At 46.6% G+C, this 20,951-nt stretch overlaps 1 protein-coding gene across 3 annotated transcripts in view; it reads right to left on the bottom strand.

Moving 5' to 3' along the window:
• The window catches only part of LOC137331673 (anoctamin-7-like), a 233,687-nt gene that overhangs the window by 174,561 nt on the left and 38,175 nt on the right, over positions 1–20,951 (bottom strand). For 2 of the 3 annotated variants that reach the window (XM_067995621.1, XM_067995622.1), the window contains 4 exons: positions 20,449–20,630; positions 7,617–7,724; positions 4,941–5,077; positions 3,403–3,460 (listed from right to left, as the gene is read on the bottom strand). In XM_067995621.1, coding sequence (XP_067851722.1) covers positions 3,403–3,460; positions 4,941–5,077; positions 7,617–7,724; positions 20,449–20,630 — 485 coding nt within the window. The remainder of the gene's footprint in view (positions 1–3,402; positions 3,461–4,940; positions 5,078–7,616; positions 7,725–20,448; positions 20,631–20,951) is intronic. The other variant, XM_067995623.1, reaches the window with a different exon arrangement.

Genomic DNA, 20,951 nt, shown 5'->3' with positions numbered 1-20,951 from the left:
ACACAACCACAGATACACAATTCCATACACAAAATCATAGACAGAAACTTCCATACAGACAATTCCAAACACGCAAGCATAGATATACAATTACATTCAAACAATTCCAGACATACAATCATACACACAATTCCATACACACAATCATAGACACACAATTCCATACACACAATCATAGACACGCAATTCCATACACACAATCATAGACACACAATTCCATACACACAATCACAGACACACAATTCCATACACACAATCACAGACACACAATTCCATACACACAATCACAGACACACAATTACATACACACAATCATAGACACACAATTCCATACACACAATCACAGACACACAATTACATACACACAATCATAGACACACAATTACATACACACAATCACAGACACACAATTACATACACACAATCATAGACACACAATTCCATACACACAATCACAGACACACAATTCCATACACACAATCATCGACACACAATTCCATACACACAATTACATACACACAATCACAGACACACAATTACATACACACAATCATAGACACACAATTACATACACACAATCACAGACACACAATTCCATACACACAATCATAGACACACAATTCCATACACACAATCACAGACACACAATTACATACACACAATCATAGACACACAATTCCATACACACAATCACAGACACACAATTCCATACACACAATCACAGACACACAATTACATACACACCATCACAGACACACAATTACATACACACAATCATAGACACACAATTCCATACACACAATCACAGACACACAATTACATACACACAATCATAGACACACAATTACATACACACAATCACAGACACACAATTACATACACACAATCACAGACACACAATTCCATACACACAATCACAGACACACAATTACATACACACAATCACAGACACACAATTCCATACACACAATCACAGACACACAATTCCATACACACAATCACAGACACACAATTCCATACACACAATCACAGACACACAATTACATACACACAATCATAGACACACAATTCCATACACACAATCACAGACACACAATTACATACACACAATCATAGACACACAATTACATACACACAATCACAGACACACAATTACATACACACAATCATAGACACACAATTCCATACACACAATCACAGACACACAATTCCATACACACAATCATCGACACACAATTCCATACACACAATTACATACACACAATCACAGACACACAATTACATACACACAATCATAGACACACAATTACATACACACAATCACAGACACACAATTCCATACACACAATCATAGACACACAATTCCATACACACAATCACAGACACACAATTACATACACACAATCATAGACACACAATTCCATACACACAATCACAGACACACAATTCCATACACACAATCACAGACACACAATTACATACACACAATCATAGACACACAATTACATACACACAATCACAGACACACAATTACATACAACCAATCATAGACACACAATTCCATACACACAATCACAGACACACAATTCCATACACACAATCATCGACACACAATTCCATACACACAATTACATACACACAATCACAGACACACAATTACATACACACAATCATAGACACACAATTCCATACACACAATTCCATACACACAATCACAGACACACAATTCCATACACACAATCATAGACACACAATTCCATACACACAATCACAGACACACAATTACATACACACAATCATAGACACACAATTCCATACACACAATCACAGACACACAATTACATACACACAATCATAGACACACAATTACATACACACAATCACAGACACACAATTACATACACACAATCATAGACACACAATTCCATACACACAATCACAGACACACAATTCCATACACACAATCATCGACACACAATTCCATACACACAATTACATACACACAATCACAGACACACAATTACATACACACAATCATAGACACACAATTACATACACACAATCACAGACACACAATTCCATACACACAATCATAGACACACAATTCCATACACACAATCACAGACACACAATTACATACACACAATCATAGACACACAATTCCATACACACAATCACAGACACACAATTCCATACACACAATCACAGACACACAATTACATACACACAATCATAGACACACAATTCCATACACACAATCACAGACACACAATTACATACACACAATCATAGACACACAATTACATACACACAATCACAGACACACAATTACATACACACAATCATAGACACACAATTCCATACACACAATCACAGACACACAATTCCATACACACAATCATCGACACACAATTCCATACACACAATTACATACACACAATCACAGACACACAATTACATACACACAATCATAGACACACAATTCCATACACACAATTCCATACACACAATCACAGACACACAATTCCATACACACAATCATAGACACACAATTCCATACACACAATTCCATACACACAATCACAGACACACAATTCCATACACACAATCACAGACACACAATTCCATACACACAATCATCGACACACAATTCCATACACACAATTACATACACACAATCACAGACACACAATTACATACACACAATCATAGACACACAATTCCATACACACAATTCCATACACACAATCACAGACACACAATTACATACACACAATCATAGACACACAATTCCATACACACAATTCCATACACACAATCACAGACACACAATTCCATACACACAATCACAGACACACAATTCCATACACACAATCATCGACACACAATTCCATACACACAATTACATACACACAATCATAGACACACAATTCCATACACACAATTCCATACACACAATCATAGACACACAATTCCATACACACAATCACAGACACACAATTACATACACACAATCATAGACACACAATTACATACATACAATCATAGACACACAATTACATACACACAATCACAGACACACAATTCCATACACACAATCACAGACACACAATTACATACATACAATCATAGACACACAATTCCATACACACAATCACAGACACACAATTCCATACACACAATCACAGGCACACAATTACATACATACAATCATAGACACACAATTCCATACACACAATCACAGACACACGGAATGGTGTAGAGGGAGCTTTGCTCTGTATTTGGCTGGCGTTATACCTGACTGAATTTTATTATTTCACATCAAGCACGTGCTGCAATGGATAGACTGGATGTTGATAGTCTGTTAACAGGGAAAGTTAGTTCTGAGGGTCAAGTACTTACTATCTGATGCCTCTGTGTGTTAGTGAAGAAGTCCTCATGGTTGTTGCTTCTTAAGTACCTGCTCAGAAAATATCACCAGTATATTCAGAATTTAAATCTTCATTTCTCTCCTTCTTTCCAGAAGGCGCAAAACCAGACTGGATTATACTTTTCCAACAACACAAAACCACAACACCATCACACCAAGCAAAGACACAACACAAAACAACACCATCACAGCACTCAAAAACACAATGCAAAGAAACAAAACAACAATGCAATAATGCAACATTACACAATATAACACAAACCACACAACACAAACAACAACAAAACACAAGACAACACGAAACAACATGACACAACAAAACACAAGACAACACAAAACAACACGAAAAAACATAACGCAAACAACACAACACAAAATACAATAAAACACAAAGTTATGCAACATAAAAGCACAACACACAACAACTTGAAACAACACAACACGAAACAACATATAATACAACACAACACGAAACAACACCATCACACCACGCAAAATCACAGCACAAAACAATACAATACAATACAGCACAACATTGCAACAATACAACATCAACACAATACAACACAAACCACACAACACAAAACAACACAATACAACAAGAAACAACACAAAACATTTAACTATAAAAATAATTATCTGTATATTAAATAACCACTGCACCATTTTTGTCCAATACTAACAATTTTTTTATATACAGAATACCTCTGCATTTTTTTGCATTTCCTGCTTCTATTTCCAACAAAAAACACAACACAACACAAAACAACATGAATCAACACAACACAAAACACATAATACAACACGAAACAACACAAAACAAAACAACACAACACGAAACAACACAACACAAAACAACACGAAACAACACAACACGAAACAACACAAAACAACACAACACGAAACAACACAACACATGAAACACAACACAAAACAACACGAAACAACACAACACAAAACAACATGAAACAACACAACACAAAACAACACAACACGAAACAACACAACACAACACGAAACAACACAACATGAAACAACACGAAACAACACAACATGAAACAACACAACACAACATGAAACAACACAACACAACACAACATGAAACAACACGAAACAACACAACACAACATGAAACAACACAACACGAAACAACACATCACAACACGGAACAACACAATACAACACAAACCAACAAACACAACACATGTGTTGTTTAACCTCGAGACCAGGCTGTTTGTGACGTCTGTGAGGACTAAAAAATTCTGCAGGTTTTTAACTTTCGGCCTTAGTATAAAATGGATTCATTTACTGTTTGTGGGATCTTGCTGTGCGCAAATTGGTTGCTGCCTTTCCTACATTACAACAGTGACTAAACTTCAAAAGTACTTCATTGGCTGTAAAGTGCTTTGGGACGTCCTGAGGTTGTGAAAGGCGCTATATAAATGCAAGTCTTTCTTTCCTTCTTTTACAGGGCGACACAACACTCACATGGGACCCAATTCATACCGACCTTTCTAACTTGGAGAGTCTGAACTGGCAGGTGTAATAATCTTGGGGGGGGTTAGGGGTGTCTTCGTACATGATATTGGAAATTCCCAGCTTTGAGAGTAGGTCACCTGACCAATTGGAGTTATAGCTTATCGATGCCTGAAATAAATAACAGTGAGAGTTAATAAAACCACGGCCTGGTTAGAAACCTACAGCCCAGACAGTCCAGCCCGGCCCAGACAGTCTAACCCAAACAGAACTGCCCAGGCAGACGCCTTTAGATGCCCTGCCGCAGCAGGATCTGGTTCATTGATAGCGATGGTTAACTGCACAGGTTGGTGTGGTAACCGATCCACGCACCAGCCAGGCCCTAGCTTCAAACCCTGGTCTATACTAACTAAACTGATCTCAGTCAAGGGCAATGATGAGGCACCATAACTGGCCTCAGTATCAATGGGCTTGGGAGGGCCAAATCCCAATCTCTGGATTCATATGGAGTTAAGAACATAAGAAATAGGAGCAAAAGTAGGCCTTACGGCCCCTTGAGTCTGCTCCACCATTCAATCAGATCGTGGCTGATCTTCGCCCTCAACTCCACTTTCCCACCCGATCCCCATAGCCCTTGATTCCCCTAGAGTCCAAAAATCTATCTATCTCAGCCTTGACTATACTCAATGACTCAGCATCCACAGCCCTCTGGGGTAGAGAATTCCAAAGGTTCACAACCTCTGAGTGAAGAAATTCCTCCTCATCTCAGACTTGAATGGCCGACCCCTTATCCTGAGACTATGCCCCCTAGTTCTAGACTCTCCAGCCAGAGGAAACAATCTCTCAGCATCTACCCTGTCAAGCCCTCTCAGAATCTTATATGTTTCAATGAGATCATCTCTCATTCTTCTAAACTCCAGAGAGTATAGGCCCATTCTACTCAACCTCTCTTCATAGGACAACCCTCTCATCCCAGGAATTAATCTAGTGAACCTGTGTTGCACCGCCTCTAAGGCAAGTATATCCTTCCTTAGATAAGGAGACCAAAACCGTACGCAGTACTCCAGATGAGGTCTCACCAATGCCCTGTACAATTGCAGTAAGACTTCCTTACTCTTGTACTCCAGCTCCCTTGCAATAAAGGCCAACATGCCATTTGTCGTCCTAATTGCTTGCTGTACCTGCATGCTAACTTTTTGTGTTTCTTGTACGAGGAGACCCAAGTCTCTCTGAACAACAACATTTAATAGTTTCTCATCATTTAAAAAATAGTCTGTTTTTCTATTCTTCCTACCAAAGTGAATAACCTCACATTTCCCCACATTATACTCTAACTGCCACCTTCTTGCCCACTCACTTAATCTGTCTATATCCCTTTGCAGACTCTTTGTGACCTCCTCACAGCTTACTTTCCCACCTAGCTTTGTATTGTTGGGTGAGGAAAAGGTCAGACACTCTGAGAACCACATTCCAACCTGGATCCCCAGCTGGGGCTGATTTTCCTGGTTCCCTCATGGCCATCCTAGAGCAGTGCACCCAGAGTCCCAGGATTTCCTGTCACAGGCTGGGAGACACCCTCAGCGCAGGCCGGCTCGCTGGCACAGCAGTAGGCCCAGGAAAATCAGAGGCAGCTACATTTCAGGCCTCGATGATCGGGACCTCCGGACTCCGGGTGGGGATCGGCAGCTAGAAGGTACCAATTGAACTTCAAGTTCCTGGGAGGTGGAGGGGAGTCCAAACTATTGGGGGAAGGGTACCTTTATATCTTCAGCTGACCTACGGACCTGCTGGTCAGACTACAGAGTCATCTTTTCTGGATGCCCCTGCACAAGCCTTCCAAGCGGAAAATGAGGCGGGAGGCTGGGCGCCTCCTCTCAACTCATCTAAATGGTGTCGCCTGGTCTATGCCTTCTGCAGCCCAAGCTCTACCCTCCACCAATCAAAGTCCCATTAAACCCAGGGCAGTGTTAAAGGGGCAGAGACCCAACGGTCATCTCTACTAACCTAACCTTTGTGCCGGGGTAATTGAACCGGGGAGGGGGCAGGGGCCAGTAACGTTAGCCCTACTGCCTTCAACAACAACAACTTGCATTTATATAGGGCCTTTAACATAGCAAAATGCCCCAAGGTGCTTCAAAGCCACAGTTATCAAACAAAATTTGACACTGAGCCACATAAAGAGGTATTAAGACAGGTGACCAAAAGCTCGGTCAAAGAGGTAGATTTTAAGATGTCTTAAAGGGGGAGAGAGGTCGAGAGTCGGAGAAGTTTAGGAAGGGAATTCAAGAGCTTAGGGCACGGCCGCCAATGACGGAGCGATTAAAAGCGGAGATGTGCAAGTGCCAAGAATTGGAGGAGTGCAGAGATCTCGGAGGGTTGTAGGAGGAGGTTACAGAGATAGGGAGGGGCGAGGCCATGGAAGGATTTGAGCACTAGGATGAGAATTTTAAAAATCGAGGACTGGGAGCCAATGTAGGTCAGCAAGCACAGGGGTGATGGGTGAATGGGACTTGATGCGAGTTAGGATACAGGCAGCAGAGTTTTGGATGAGCTCAAGTTTACGGAGGGTGCAAGGTGGGAGGCCGGTCAGGGGACCATTGGAATAGTCGAGTCTAGGAAAGAAGGGAAGAAAATTGGGATTGAAATTATTTAAAAAGTCACCAAGTAATAAACAACAGGCCTTTCCGCAGGCCCTGGACGATCCACCTACCTGCAGTGGAGTGCGCAGATTCATGTCCTCTGCATAATAGCACAGCACCTTCCATGGAGCATTCAGCAAGATGTAATAGATCTTGTGCTTCTCATTCTGTCTCTCATACTGTAGAGAGAGAGATCCAGACAATGACCAAGTAAGTAACCAGGGACTTGCACCCGCTCCTGGCACAGACCAGCTGCATGTGGCCTTATATTGTAGAAGCATAGGGGTCGAACTTGACTTTGTGTGACAACAACATCAACTTGCGCCTTTAACGTAGTAAAACATCCCAAGGCGCTTCCCTGGAGCGATTATCAAACAAAATTTGACACCGAGCCACATAAGGAGATATTAGGACAGCTTGGCCAAAGAGGTAGGTTTTAAGGAGCGTCTTAAAGGAGAGAGAGGTAGAGAGGGGGAGAGGTTTAGGGAAGGAATTTTCCAATGCTTAGGGCCTAGGCAGCTGAAGGCACAGCGGCCAATGGTGGAGCGATTAAAATCGGGGATGCACAAGCGGACAGAATTGGAGGAGCGCAGAGATCTCGGAGGGTTGTAGGGCTGGAGGAGGTTACAGAGATAGGGAGGGGCGAGGTCATGGAGGAATCGAGGACTGGGAGCCAATGTAGGTCAGTGGGCACAGGGGTGATGGGTGAACGGGACTTGGGGCGAGTTAGGATACTGGCAGCAGAGTTTTGGATGAACTCAAGTTTATGGAGGGTGGATGATGGGAGGCCGGCCAGGAGACCATTGGAATAGTCCAGTCTGGAGGCAACAAAGGAATGGATGAGGGTTTCAACAGCAGATAAGCTGAGGCAGGGGCAGGGACGGGCGATATTACAGAGGTGGAAGTAGGCGGTGTCGGTGATGGAGCGGATATGGGGTCGGAAGCTTATCTCAGGATCAAATAGGACCCCGAGGTTGTGAACGGTCTGGTTCAGCCTCAGACAGTGACCAGGGAGTGATGGAGTCGGTGACTAGGGAACGGAGTTTTTGGCAGGGACCAAAGACAATGACTTTGGTCTTCCCAATATTTAGTTGGAGCAAATTTTTGCTCATCCAGTATTGGATGTCGGACAAGCAGTGTGACAAATGAGAGACAGTGGAGGGGTTGAGGGAGGTGATGGTGAGGTAGAGCTGGGTGTCGTCAGCGTACATGTTGCAACTGGTGTTGTGTTTTCGGATGATGTTGTCGAGGGGCAGCATGTAGATGAGAAATAGGAGCGGGCCAAGGATAGATCCTTGGGGGACTCTAGAAGTAACTGTGCGGGAGCAGGAAGAGAAGCCATTGCAGGTGATTCTCTGACTACGACTGGGTAGTTAAGAATGGAACCAGGCGAGCGCAGTCCCGCCCAGCTGGACAACGGAGGAGAGGCGTTGGAGGAGGATGGTGTGGTCAACCGTGTCAAAGGCTGCAGACAGGTCGAGCAGGATGAGGAGGGATAGTTTACCATCGTCACAGTCACAGAGGATGTCATTTGTGACTTTGATAAAGGCTGTTTCAGCACTGTGGCAGGGTCAGAAACCTGATTGGAGGAATTCAAACATGGAGTTGCAGAAAAGATGGGCTTGGATTTGGGAGGCGACAACACGTTCAAGGACTTGAGAGGAAAGGGAGGTTGGAGATGGGGCGGTAGTTTGCAAGGACAGAGGGGTCACGGGTGGGTTTTTTTTAGTGGGGGTGATGGCAGATTTGAAGGTGAGGGGGACAGTATCTGAGGAGAGTGAACCGTTAACAATATCAGCTAACATGGGGGCCAGGAAGGGAAGTTGGGTGGTCAGCAGTTTGGTGGGAATGGGATCGAGGGAGCAGGTGGTGGGTCTCATGGTCAAGATGAGCTCGGAGAGGGAAGATAGGAGAGAAACTAGAGAAAGTTCAGGGCTAGAGCAGGGGGGAACCTTAGGAGAAGTTTGGTTTGGTGGGCTAGGGGAAGGGAGGGAGGCGGCAGAGGCAGCTGAACGGTTGGTCTCAATCTTAGTGACAAAGTGACAAAATGGGTAATAGCGAGTCGCCTGCCCGTTTTACATCTCTTCTCATTTGTATTTCCTTTGAAGTCAATGCCGACTCACTTTCACCCATTTTACAATGTCGCACAAAGTCAAGATCTACCCCATAGAATGTTATAGCACAGAAAGAGGCCATTCGGCCCATTGCATCTGTGCCGGCTCTCTGAAAGAGCTCTCCATTCTCTTTCTCCTTTCTTTTTTCAAATACTTATCCACTTCCCTTTTAAAAGCTATTCCGGATTGTGTTTCCACCTGTGGTTGCCAATCCTCCCGGATTGCCCCGGAATCTCCCTGCGCCTCATCCTGAGCGTTGGTGCTCGCTGCCAGTCAGCTGATCGACCCACCACCCATTCTGTGGCTTGCTGCGTTTCTGGTGAAGTTACACTGGTGATGGATGGAATCCCTGGGTGTGTGGGAGTGTGACGCTTGTTAGGCCTGTTGTGGGGAAGCATTTGCCTGTCACTCAGCACCTGCTCACCTGGATACCGCGTTGCTGCGGCAGGGATTGTGGACATAGTCCCATGTCCCAGGACCTTATGCACTGCTCAGTTTTCTGGAATTCTCCATTTATCAACTGTCTCAGTGACAAAGGTAAAGCTTGGGAAAAATACATCCCATAATTGGGATCCCATACAACCCATAATCTATTTCTATAATTCAAAGAAACCCCCAATTAACTTCATTTAGATCTTGAGTACGTAGCTGGAGTTTCTGTGTCAACATTAAATGCAATTAAAATTCAGGGTCTGCGTTGTGTGAACGGGTGCTGGCCTGGGACACAGTGTGTGCAGACCGCCCACATCTGTATCCAGGTGTGCATACAGCTCTCTCCTGGGAAAGACTGCCCACTTCTGTATCCAGGTGTGCATACAGCTCTCTCCTGGGAAAGACTGCCCACATCTGTATCCAGGTGTGCATACAGCTCTCTCCTGGGAAAGACTGCCCACATCTGTATCCAGGTGTGCATACAGCTCTCTCCTGGGAAAGACTGCCCACTTCTGTATCCAGGTGTGCATACAGCTCTCTCCTGGGAAAGACTGCCCACTTCTGTATCCAGGTGTGCATACAGCTCTCTCCTGGGAAAGACTGCCCACTTCTGTATCCAGGTGTGCATACAGTTCTCTCCTGGGAAAGACTGCCCACTTCTGTATCCTCGCAGGTGTTAGGCCATGTAAACGCAGCCTGACTGGAACCTGCACTGAAGTCGCTGTGTAAATGCATCCTGTATCTAGGGCTGCCAACCCTCCAGGATTGTCTTGGAGTGTCCAGGAATTAAAGATTAACCTATATAAATGCTTTTCCTGGACGTCGCTGCGAGAAAACCCTGGAAGAAAAATCATAGGAACATTGAAAAAATTGTGTGTTTTAAAATTTTTTTCTATGAACACTTCTGCTTATTAGTTATAAAAATATTGGAGATGGAGGGAAAGGCTGTTTGACTGGCCGGGGCAGTTGGAGGCAGGAGGTCATGTGATGAAACCTCCAGGAATACGTCCAACCAGAGTTGGTAACCCTACTTCTCCCATCGTTTCTGGTAGAATATTCCATGTTCCAGCAACTGTCTGCATTTAGAGATTTCTCCCCACCCCTCCCTTCATTCCTGCGGTGATGATCTTAAAATGATACCCTTTAGTTACTGACTCTCTGACCAGCTTTCCCCTATTTACCTTATCAAAACCCCACAAAATTTTGAAAAACTCCCCTCTTCTTTGTTCTATAATTAAAGCCTCTTGTCACTGGTATTATCTTGGTGAATCTTTTCTTCATCTTCTCCATGACCTTTGACATCCTTCCTAAAGTAAGACACCCAAAATTGGACACAGTACTCTAACTGCAGCCTAACCAATCACTGAACAAGATACAGAGCAGCCTTTACTTGTCGGAGAGGAGGATTTGCTAGATTGTCCCCCTTCACGTGGCATTTGCCCAGTGGGAGCTCGCCTGAGTCACTATTCCCGTCTGTGCCTGGGCAGTAAGTGACTGCAGGCTATTTGACTATGAGGGGCATTGCAGTCAAACTCACTCCTGTCCTCACCTGACATTAACCTGTCCAGCAGGGGTCACTGGAGAGTCACCAGGAGTTGATGCCAATCATCCCACTGCTGCAATGGGTCAGATCAGCTAACACAACACAGTTGCAGTTTATCGACCTGAAACGTTAACTCTGTTTCTCTCTCCACAGATGCTGCCCTGACCTGCTGGGTGTTTCCAGCATTCTCTGTTTTTATTACAGCAAAGACCAGGTATGGACCCTGGGAGCTTCTTGGTCTATTGAATTGCTATCTAATGAACAATCCTGATCTCATTTAATTCCCAACGATTGCACAGCTCCTGGACTTCTGAATCAGGATGTTGCCTTTTTGACCAAATTTCCTTTTTCCATTATAAAGAATTTCCCTGAGACAGGCGAGTCTGGAGATAACATTCAGATCCAGGAATCGGACCCAGTAATCACTCAGATCCAGGAATCGGACCCAAGAATCAGTCCCAGGAATCGGACCCAAGAATCAGTCCCAGGAATCGGACCCAAGAATCAGTCCCAGGAATCGGACCCAAGAATCAGTCCCAGGAATCGGACCCAGTAATCATTCAGACCCAGTAATCAGTCCCAGTAATCATTCAGATGCAGGAATCGGGGTAAGTAATCATTCAGACCCAGTGATTGGACCAGTAATCAAACCTAGTAATCATTCTCAGTAATCAGACCCAGTAATCAGACGCAGGAATCATTCGGACCCAGTAATCGGTCCCGGTAATCAGTCCCAGTAATCGGATGCAGTAATCGGACCCATGAATCGGACCTGTAATCAGACCTGTAACTAGACTAGTAATCAGACCCTGTAATCAGACCCTGTAATCAGACCCAGTAATCAGTCGAACCGAAGTTGTGTGTTCAAATCTATAAACCTTTGTTAGGCCTCAGCTGGAGTATTGTGTTCAATTCTGGGCACCGCACTTTAGGAAGGATGTCAAGGCCTTAGAGAGGGCGCAGAAGAGATTTACTAGAATGGTCTCAGGGATGAGGGACTTCAGTTATGTGGAGAAATTGGAGAAGCTGGGGTTGTTCTCCTTAGAGCAGAGAGGGTTAAGGCAAAATAATGAACAGTTTTGATAGAGTAAATAAGGAGAAACTGTTTCCAGTGGCAGAAGGGTCGGTAACCAGAGGACACAGATTTAAGGTGATCGGCAAAAGAGCCAGAGGCGACAAGAGGGAACATTTTTTTACACAGCGACTTGTAATGATCTGGAATGCTCTGCCTGAAAAGGTGGTGGAGGCAGTAACTTTCAAAAGGGAATTAGATGAATACATGAAGGGAAAAAATTTACTGGGCTATGGGGAAAGAGCAGGGGAATGGGTCTAATTGGATGGCTCTTTGAAAGAGCCAGCACAGACACGATAGGCTGAATGTCCTCCTCCTGTGTTGTACCTACTATGATATGATACTAAGTCCCCACCCAGGACCTGAGCATATAACCTAGGCTGACACTTCAGTACAGTACTGAGGGGAGTTGCATCTTTCAGATGAGATGTTAAACTAAGGCCCTACCCGCCTGTTGAGTTGGATGTAAAAGATCCTATTTGAGGAACAGCAGAGATTTCTCCCAGTGTCTGGGCCAACATTCATCACCTACCAACACCACAGATTAACTGGTCACTCATCTCATTTGCTGTTTGTGGGACCTTGTTGTGAGGAATCAGCTGCTGCATTTCCCTACATGACGATGTCGCAAAAAGAAACATTTCATTGGCTGTGAAGCACTTTGGACCGTCCTGAGCCTGTGAAAGGCGCTATAGAAATGCAGGTTCTTTTTTACTGCACAAGTGAAGTATGGTCACCTGGGCGAGCTATCAGGAGACAGCCAGGGCCCGACTGCTCGTGGGACTGGGCCTAGCACGAGCTACTCCCTTCAGCTTTACTGCGTGTAACCTATGTTGTACCTAAGCTCAGAGAACTTGATAACAACACGTGTGAGAAAAAGATTTTCCATTTCCAGCTGGGACCCGCAGAGCACAAAAATAAATAAAATAAGGACATTAAGCAATTGGCTGCGCCATCAGTGAGATGCACCATTCTCCTCACAGGATCTGTCTTCCAAACAAAAATAACAGTACCCAGTTGATTCCTGCCCGGCCAGAACACACATCACACAACACTGGTTGGTGCTGTTCCAAGGAGCAGAGTTTTCCCTTTAAAAAACTCGTGCTGGGAAGAGTCATTTGTACTTTCGGCGGATCTCGATCAGTTCCTGTTCCCTGGAAACAGGAATCATGCAAATGGGTGTGATATTCAACAACTCGTAGAGAATATTTTCCTAGAGCTGGTGATTAGCTTAGGGAGAGATAGGCAATACATATCGCATTAACAGAACGATAAGTTCCAGGAGAACTGCTCCAAACACACTCTGTGTGGTCCTCTCCATTATAAGCCCCTCCAGGAGCCATGTAATGATGCACTGTGCCCTCCACACGCTCCCAATATCACAATATCCTATGGGCCCTGTATAGCCCAGCATTAACCTGTGCTCCTTGTACTAGTACAATGGTTCCCTTTGTCACTGAATGAACATGCCCGTGCCTCTTGGTGTAACCGCTGGCACTGAGATTACATGGCGCAGAGAGGTGTTTCAAAATATTTCTCCATTTTTTTAACAGAGAAATTAAGCTGCTTGCACACAACCTAATTGTGTCCCAATCGAACAACCTCCTGTGCTGTATGTAGAAAAACGGACTGCGTTTCAGTGCAGTACTGAGGGAGTGCTGCACCGTCAGAGGGTCAGTACTGAGGGAGTGCTGCACTGTCGGAGAGTCAGTACTGAGGGAGTGCTGCACCGTCAGAGGGTCAGTACTGAGGGAGAGCTGCACTGTCGGAGGGTCAGTACTGAGGGAGTGCTGCACCGTCAGAGGGTCAGTACTGAGGGAGAGCTGCACTGTCGGAGGGTCAGTACTGAGGGAGTGCTGCACTGTCGGAGGGTCAGTACTGAGGGAGTGCTGCACTGTCGGAGGGTCAGTACTGAGGGAGTGCTGCACTGTCGGAGGGTCAGTACTGAGGGAGTGCTGCACCGTCAGAGGGTCAGTACTGAGGGAGAGCTGCACTGTCGGAGGGTCAGTACTGAGGGAGTGCTGCACCGTCGGAGGGTCAGTACTGAGGGAGTGCTGCACCGTCGGAGGGTCAGTACTGAGGGAGTGCTGCACCGTCGGAGGGTCAGTACTGAGGGAGTGCTGCACTGTCGGAGGGACAGTACTGAGGGAGTGCTGCACTGTCGGAGGGACAGTACTGAGGGAGTGCTGCACTGTCGGAGGGACAGTACTGAGGGAGTGCTGCACTGTCGGAGGGACAGTACTGAGGGAGTGCTGCACTGTCGGAGGGTCAGTACTGAGGGAGTGCTGCACCGTCGGAGGGTCAGTACTGAGGGAGCGCTGCACTTTCGAAGGGACAGTGCTGAGGGAGTGCTGCACTGTCGGAGGGTCAGTACTGATGGAGTGCAGCGCAGTCGGAGGGTCAGTACTGAGCGAGTGCTGCACAGTCAAAGGGTCAGTACTGAGGGAGTGCTGCACTGTCGGAGGGACAGTACTGAGGGAGTGCTGCACAGTCAGAGGGACAGTACTGAGGGAGTGCTGCACTGTCGGAGGGTCAGTACTGATGGAGTGCTGCACTGTCGGAGGGTGAGTACTGAGGGAACGCTGCACTGTCGGAGGGTCAGTACTGAGGGAGTGCTGCACTGTCGGAGGGTCAGTACTGAGGGAGTGCTGCACTGTCGGAGGGTCAGTACTGAGGGAGTGCTGCACTGTCGGAGGGTCAGTACTGAGGGAGTGCTGCACTGTCGGAGGGTCAGTACTGAGGGAGTGCTGCACTGTCGGAGGGTCAGTACTGAGGGAGTGCTGCACTGTCGGAGGGTCAGTACTGAGGGAGTGCTGCACTGTCGGAGGGTCAGTACTGAGGGAGTGCTGCACTGTCGGATCTGCTGAGGGTGAAAATCCTCTTTAGCAGTGCAAAACGGGTGATAGCGAATCAGCCGCTCCATTTACACGTCACCCAATGTCCTTTTCCGTTGATGTAAATCGGGCAGAGTGTAACCTGTCTCCATATAAAATCCCTAGTCTTCTGCCTGCTCCAGGTTCACTTCCAAACCTAATGCATCTAACAGATTTCCAACCTACTTCGTCCGTCGCAGCTCCTTAACCTGCCTTCCCCATTGCAGTTTTCTAACCCATCTCCTCGATCTACCTCCTGCCTGTTATACCTTCCCACTGACCTTGAAGATCAAATCTTCCCAACTAACCTTATTACTCAGACCCTCTCAACCTACTTCCCACATCACGGCTTCTCATCTTCCTCATACATTGGAATTTCCCAATCTAATCACTCGATCACATTTAGTTGCTCATCACCTCTTCCTAAACAATCTCATCTCTCACCACTCCCCAACCTACTTTCTCCATCACAATTCTCCATCATATTCCCCAATATAGCACCTCTGACATAGACTCTTCCAACCTACCCCCTCCAGACAGCTCCCCAACCTATCCTTCTGATACAACAACTTGCATTGATACAGGGAGACAGAGAACTTCATAGAACCATACAGCACAGAGGGAGACCATTCGGCCCATTGTGTCTGTTCCAGCTCTTTGAAACATCTATCCAATTAATCCCACTCACCTGCTCTTTCCCCACAGCCCTGCAAATTTCTCCTTTTCGGGTATTTATCCAATCCCATTTTGAAAGTTACGATTGAATCTGCTTCCACCGCCCTTTCAGGCAGCGCATTCCAGATCATCTCTTGCTGCATAAAAAACTTTCTCCTCATTGCCCCCTGGATTTTTTGTCAATTATCTGCCAATTAGGCCAATTAGGTTGGGGTTGTTTTCTTGAAACAAAGAAGGCTGAGGGGAGATTTAATTAAGGTATAGAAAATCATGATGGGACTCGATAGAGTGGATAGGGAAGACCTAGCAGAGGGGTCAGTGACCAGGGGGCATAGGTTTAAAGTAATTGGTAGAAAGATTAGAGGGGAGCTGAGGAGCAATTTTTTCACCCAGAGGGTGGTGGGGGTCTGGAACTCACTGCCTGAGAGGGTGGTAGAGGCAGAAACCCTCAACTCATTTAAAAAGTATTTAGATGTGCACCTGAAGTGCCGTAATCTACAGGGCTATGGACCAAGTGCTGGAAAGTAGGATTAAGCTGGATAGCTCTTTTTCAAACGGCATGGACATCATGGGCCGAATGGCCTCCTTCTGTGCCGTAACTTTCTATGATTCTATGATCTGAAATCTGTGTCCTCTGGTTACCAACACTCCTGCAAGTGCATTTCTACAGTACCTTTTGCAACTTCAGGACATCGCAAAGCGCTTTACAACGATCAAAATACTTTTGAAGTGTAGTCACTGCTGTTGTGTAGGAAATGCGGCAGCCAAATTGCGCACAGCAAGATCCCACAAACAGCAATGAGATAAGTGACCAGATAATCTGTTTTAGCGATGTTAGTTGCGGGATAAATATTGGCCAGGACACCAGGGAGAACTCCCCTACTCTTCTTCTAAATAATGAGATCCTTTACATCAACCTGAAAACCACAAACTGCCGGCTCACAGTGGAAAGGATATCCAAGAAGATCGCGCATTTAGACACAGACATCAAGTTTTTACAGAGCTGCAAGAAAGCAGACAAGATCCCGAAAGGACTACAGATCACGAACCCACTCAAGTCCACATACAACTCGGATTACGCTGAGAGACTCTGCCGTCGTACCTCTCGCACACTCCGCAACCATCTCATACACCAACTCTACAGCAGACGCCGCAACCTCGAAACCAAGATAGAGTCCATACTCTCAACCTGTACTCAGGACACAGCAGACCAGCTATGAGATACCGCCAAACAGACGAGGCAACGGAACTACGCTGCCTACATGAAAACCAAGAGCAGGAAGCTTGAGAAACTCGGCATCACCACCAGCATCAACCAAGCTTCCCCTGGTACCACGGTTGCAACCACAGGGAAGTCTATCGTCAATTTGTCCGACCACACCCTTCAACCAGACGAAATCGAAGTTCTCAGCCGAGGGCTCAATTTCTGCCCCACTACCAAAATGGACCCCACTAGTCTCGCGGCAGACACAGAGGAATTCATCAGGAGAATGAGGCTCCGGGAATTCTACCACAAACCACAAAATTTCAGCAGCGAACCCAATGAGACAATCAACGATCCGGAACAGCAGACAGAGGGATCCGTGGTACAGCAACCGAAGAGGAAAGAGTCAAACTGGACTCCTCCAGAGGGTCGCTGCCCTCAGCTTGACATGTATGCTCAAGCTGTCAGGAAATGCGTCTATGCCAGATTCATCAGCCGCACTCACAAGACAGTCCAGAATGTCACCCGAGCACAACGCAACGCCATCAAAGCTCTCAAGACCAACCGCAACATCGTCATCAAACCAGCGGACAAAGGAGGAGCCATCGTCATACAGAACAGAACGGACTATTGCAAAGAAGCATACCGACAACTGGACAACCAGGAACACTACAGACGGTTACCCGCAGACCCGACCAAAGAACACACCCATCAGCTCAACAAACTGATCAAGACCTTCGATCCAGACCTTCAAAACATCCTACGCACTCTCATCCCACGTACTCCCCGCGTGGGAGACTTCTACTGCCTCCCAAAGATACACAAAGCCAACACACCCGGACGTCCTATCGTATCAGGCAACGGAACCCTGTGTGAGAACCTCTCTGGATACGTCGAGGGCATCGTACTGGGAACCCCCAGCTTCTGTCGCGACACTACAGACTTTCTACAAAAACTCAGTACCCACGGACCTGTTGAACCAGGAACACTTCTCACCACGATGGACGTCTCGGCACTCTACACCAGTATCCCCCATGATGACGGCATCGCTGCGACAGCATCAATACTCAACACCAACAACAGCCAATCTCCAGACGCCATCCTACAACTCATCTGCTTCATCCTGGATCACAATGTCTTCACCTTCAATAACCAGTTCTTTACCCAAACACACGGAACAGCCATGGGGACCAAATTCGCACCCCAATACGCCAACATTTTCATGCACAAGTTCGAGCAGGACTTCTTCACTGCACAGGACGTCCAACCAACGCTATACACCAGATACATCGACGACATTTTCTTTCTATGGACCCACGGTGAGGAATCACTAAAGAGACTACACGATAACATCAACAAGTTTCATCCCACCATCAAGCTCACCATGGACTACTCCTCAGAATCAGTTTCTTTCTTGGACACACGAATCTCCATCAAAGACGGGCACCTCAGCACCTCACTCTACCGCAAGCCCACGGACAATCTCACAATAGCACACTGCCTGAGGAAGGGGAAAGCCCCCGAAAGCTTGTGGGATTAAAAATAAAATCGTTGGACTATAACTTGGTGTTGTAAAATTGTTTACAATTGTCAACCTGAAAAGGCAGACAGAGCCTCAGTTTAATGTCTCATCCAAAAGACGGCACCTCCAACAGCACTCCCTCGGTACTGCACTGAAGTATCAGCCTGGATTATGTGCTCAAGTCTCTGGAGTGGGAATTGAACCCACAACCTTTTGACTCAGATGCAAGAGTGCTACACCTCTGACATAGACCCCAACCTACCCCCAACTGACCAAGACTCCCGACCTAATCTTATTGACACAGGCCCCCAACCTACCCCCCGACACAAATTCCCAACCTAATCTTATTGACGCAGACCCCCGACCTACCCCCCGACACAGACCCCCGACTTACCCCTGACCAACCCCCCAACGCAGACCCCCAACTTATCCCTGACCAACCCCCCAACACAGACCCCCAACTTACCCCTGACCAACCCCCCAACACAGATCCCCATCCAACCCCCAACACAGACCCCCGACCTACCCCCCAACACAGACCCCCAACATACCCCCAACACAGACCCCCCGACCTACCCCCCAACAAAGACCCCTGACTTACCCCTGACCAACCCCCCAACACAGACCCCTGTCCTACCCCCCAACAAAGACCCCCGACTTACCCCTGACCAACCCCCCAACACAGACCCCCGACCTACCCCCCAACACAGACCCCCCCCATCCTACCCCCCAACACAGACCTCCGACCTACACCCCCAACACAGACCCCCAACTTACCCCCCAACACAGACCCCCAACATAATCTTATTGGCACAGACCACCGACCTACCCCCCAACGCAGACCCCCAACCTACCCCCCAACACAGACTCCCGACCTAATCTTATTGACACAGACCACCGACCTACCCCCCCAACACAGACCACCGACTTACCCCCCGACACAGACACCCTACCTACCCCCCAACACTGACCGCCGACCTACCCCCAACCTACCTCCCAACACAGATTCCCGACCTAATCTTACTGACGCAGACCACCGACCTAGCCCCCAACACAGACCCCCGACATAATCTTATTGACACAGACCACCGACCTACCCCCCAACACAGACCACCGACTTACCCCCCAACACAGACACCCTACCTCCCCCCCAACACAGACCCCCAACCTACCCCCCAACACAGGCTCCCGACCTAAACTTATTGACACAGACCACTGACCTACCCCCATCAACACCCCCTGACCTACTTCCCCAACACAGACACCCGACCTACCCCACATCACAGACCCCGACCTACCCCTGACCTACCCCCATCACAGACCCCCGACCTACCCCTGACCTACCCCCCAACACAGACCCCCAACCTATCCCCCAACAAAGACCCCCGACCTACCCCCCAACACAGATTTCCGACCTACCCCCCAACACAGACCCCCGACCTAGCCCCAACACAGACCCCCAACCTACCATGTCCATGAGCAGGCCACTTTTCCTAAGGTTCTTTAGGAATTTGTTTCTCCACCTCATGTTCTGCTCCAATGGTTTTGTTGGTTTCGAGTCCTGTCCCTTCTCACTGGCACTGACCGTACTTTCAGCTCTTGATTTCTCACATTCCTTTGGTAGCTCCTCTTCCCACACAAGGACAAAATCTGAGCAAATGGACAACATTACACAAATATGTTTCACTTCTCTGGGATAGATCTGGACCAATCTTTTAGTCCTTACAACAGAACCTTTGTAGTTACATTGGGGCATTGTAATATTGTTATTTGGGACCTAAATACCAACCTAGTCCAGACGGGAGATAAAGGACATCTCTGATTTGGGGCAGTCTCAATCAACTTATAGTCAGTGTAGCTCCACCTCATAAAACTGCCCAGAACTTGCCAGTGAATGAGAGTAACTTGCCAATCTCACTGAAAGTGACCACAAGGGTAGCTGGTTTGGGAAATGTAGTTGTCACACAAGTG

The sequence above is a fragment of the Heptranchias perlo genome, chromosome 13, assembly GCF_035084215.1.
Source record: "Heptranchias perlo isolate sHepPer1 chromosome 13, sHepPer1.hap1, whole genome shotgun sequence".
Lineage (NCBI taxonomy): Eukaryota > Metazoa > Chordata > Chondrichthyes > Hexanchiformes > Hexanchidae > Heptranchias > Heptranchias perlo.
This window is presented reverse-complemented; position numbering and strand designations above follow the sequence as displayed.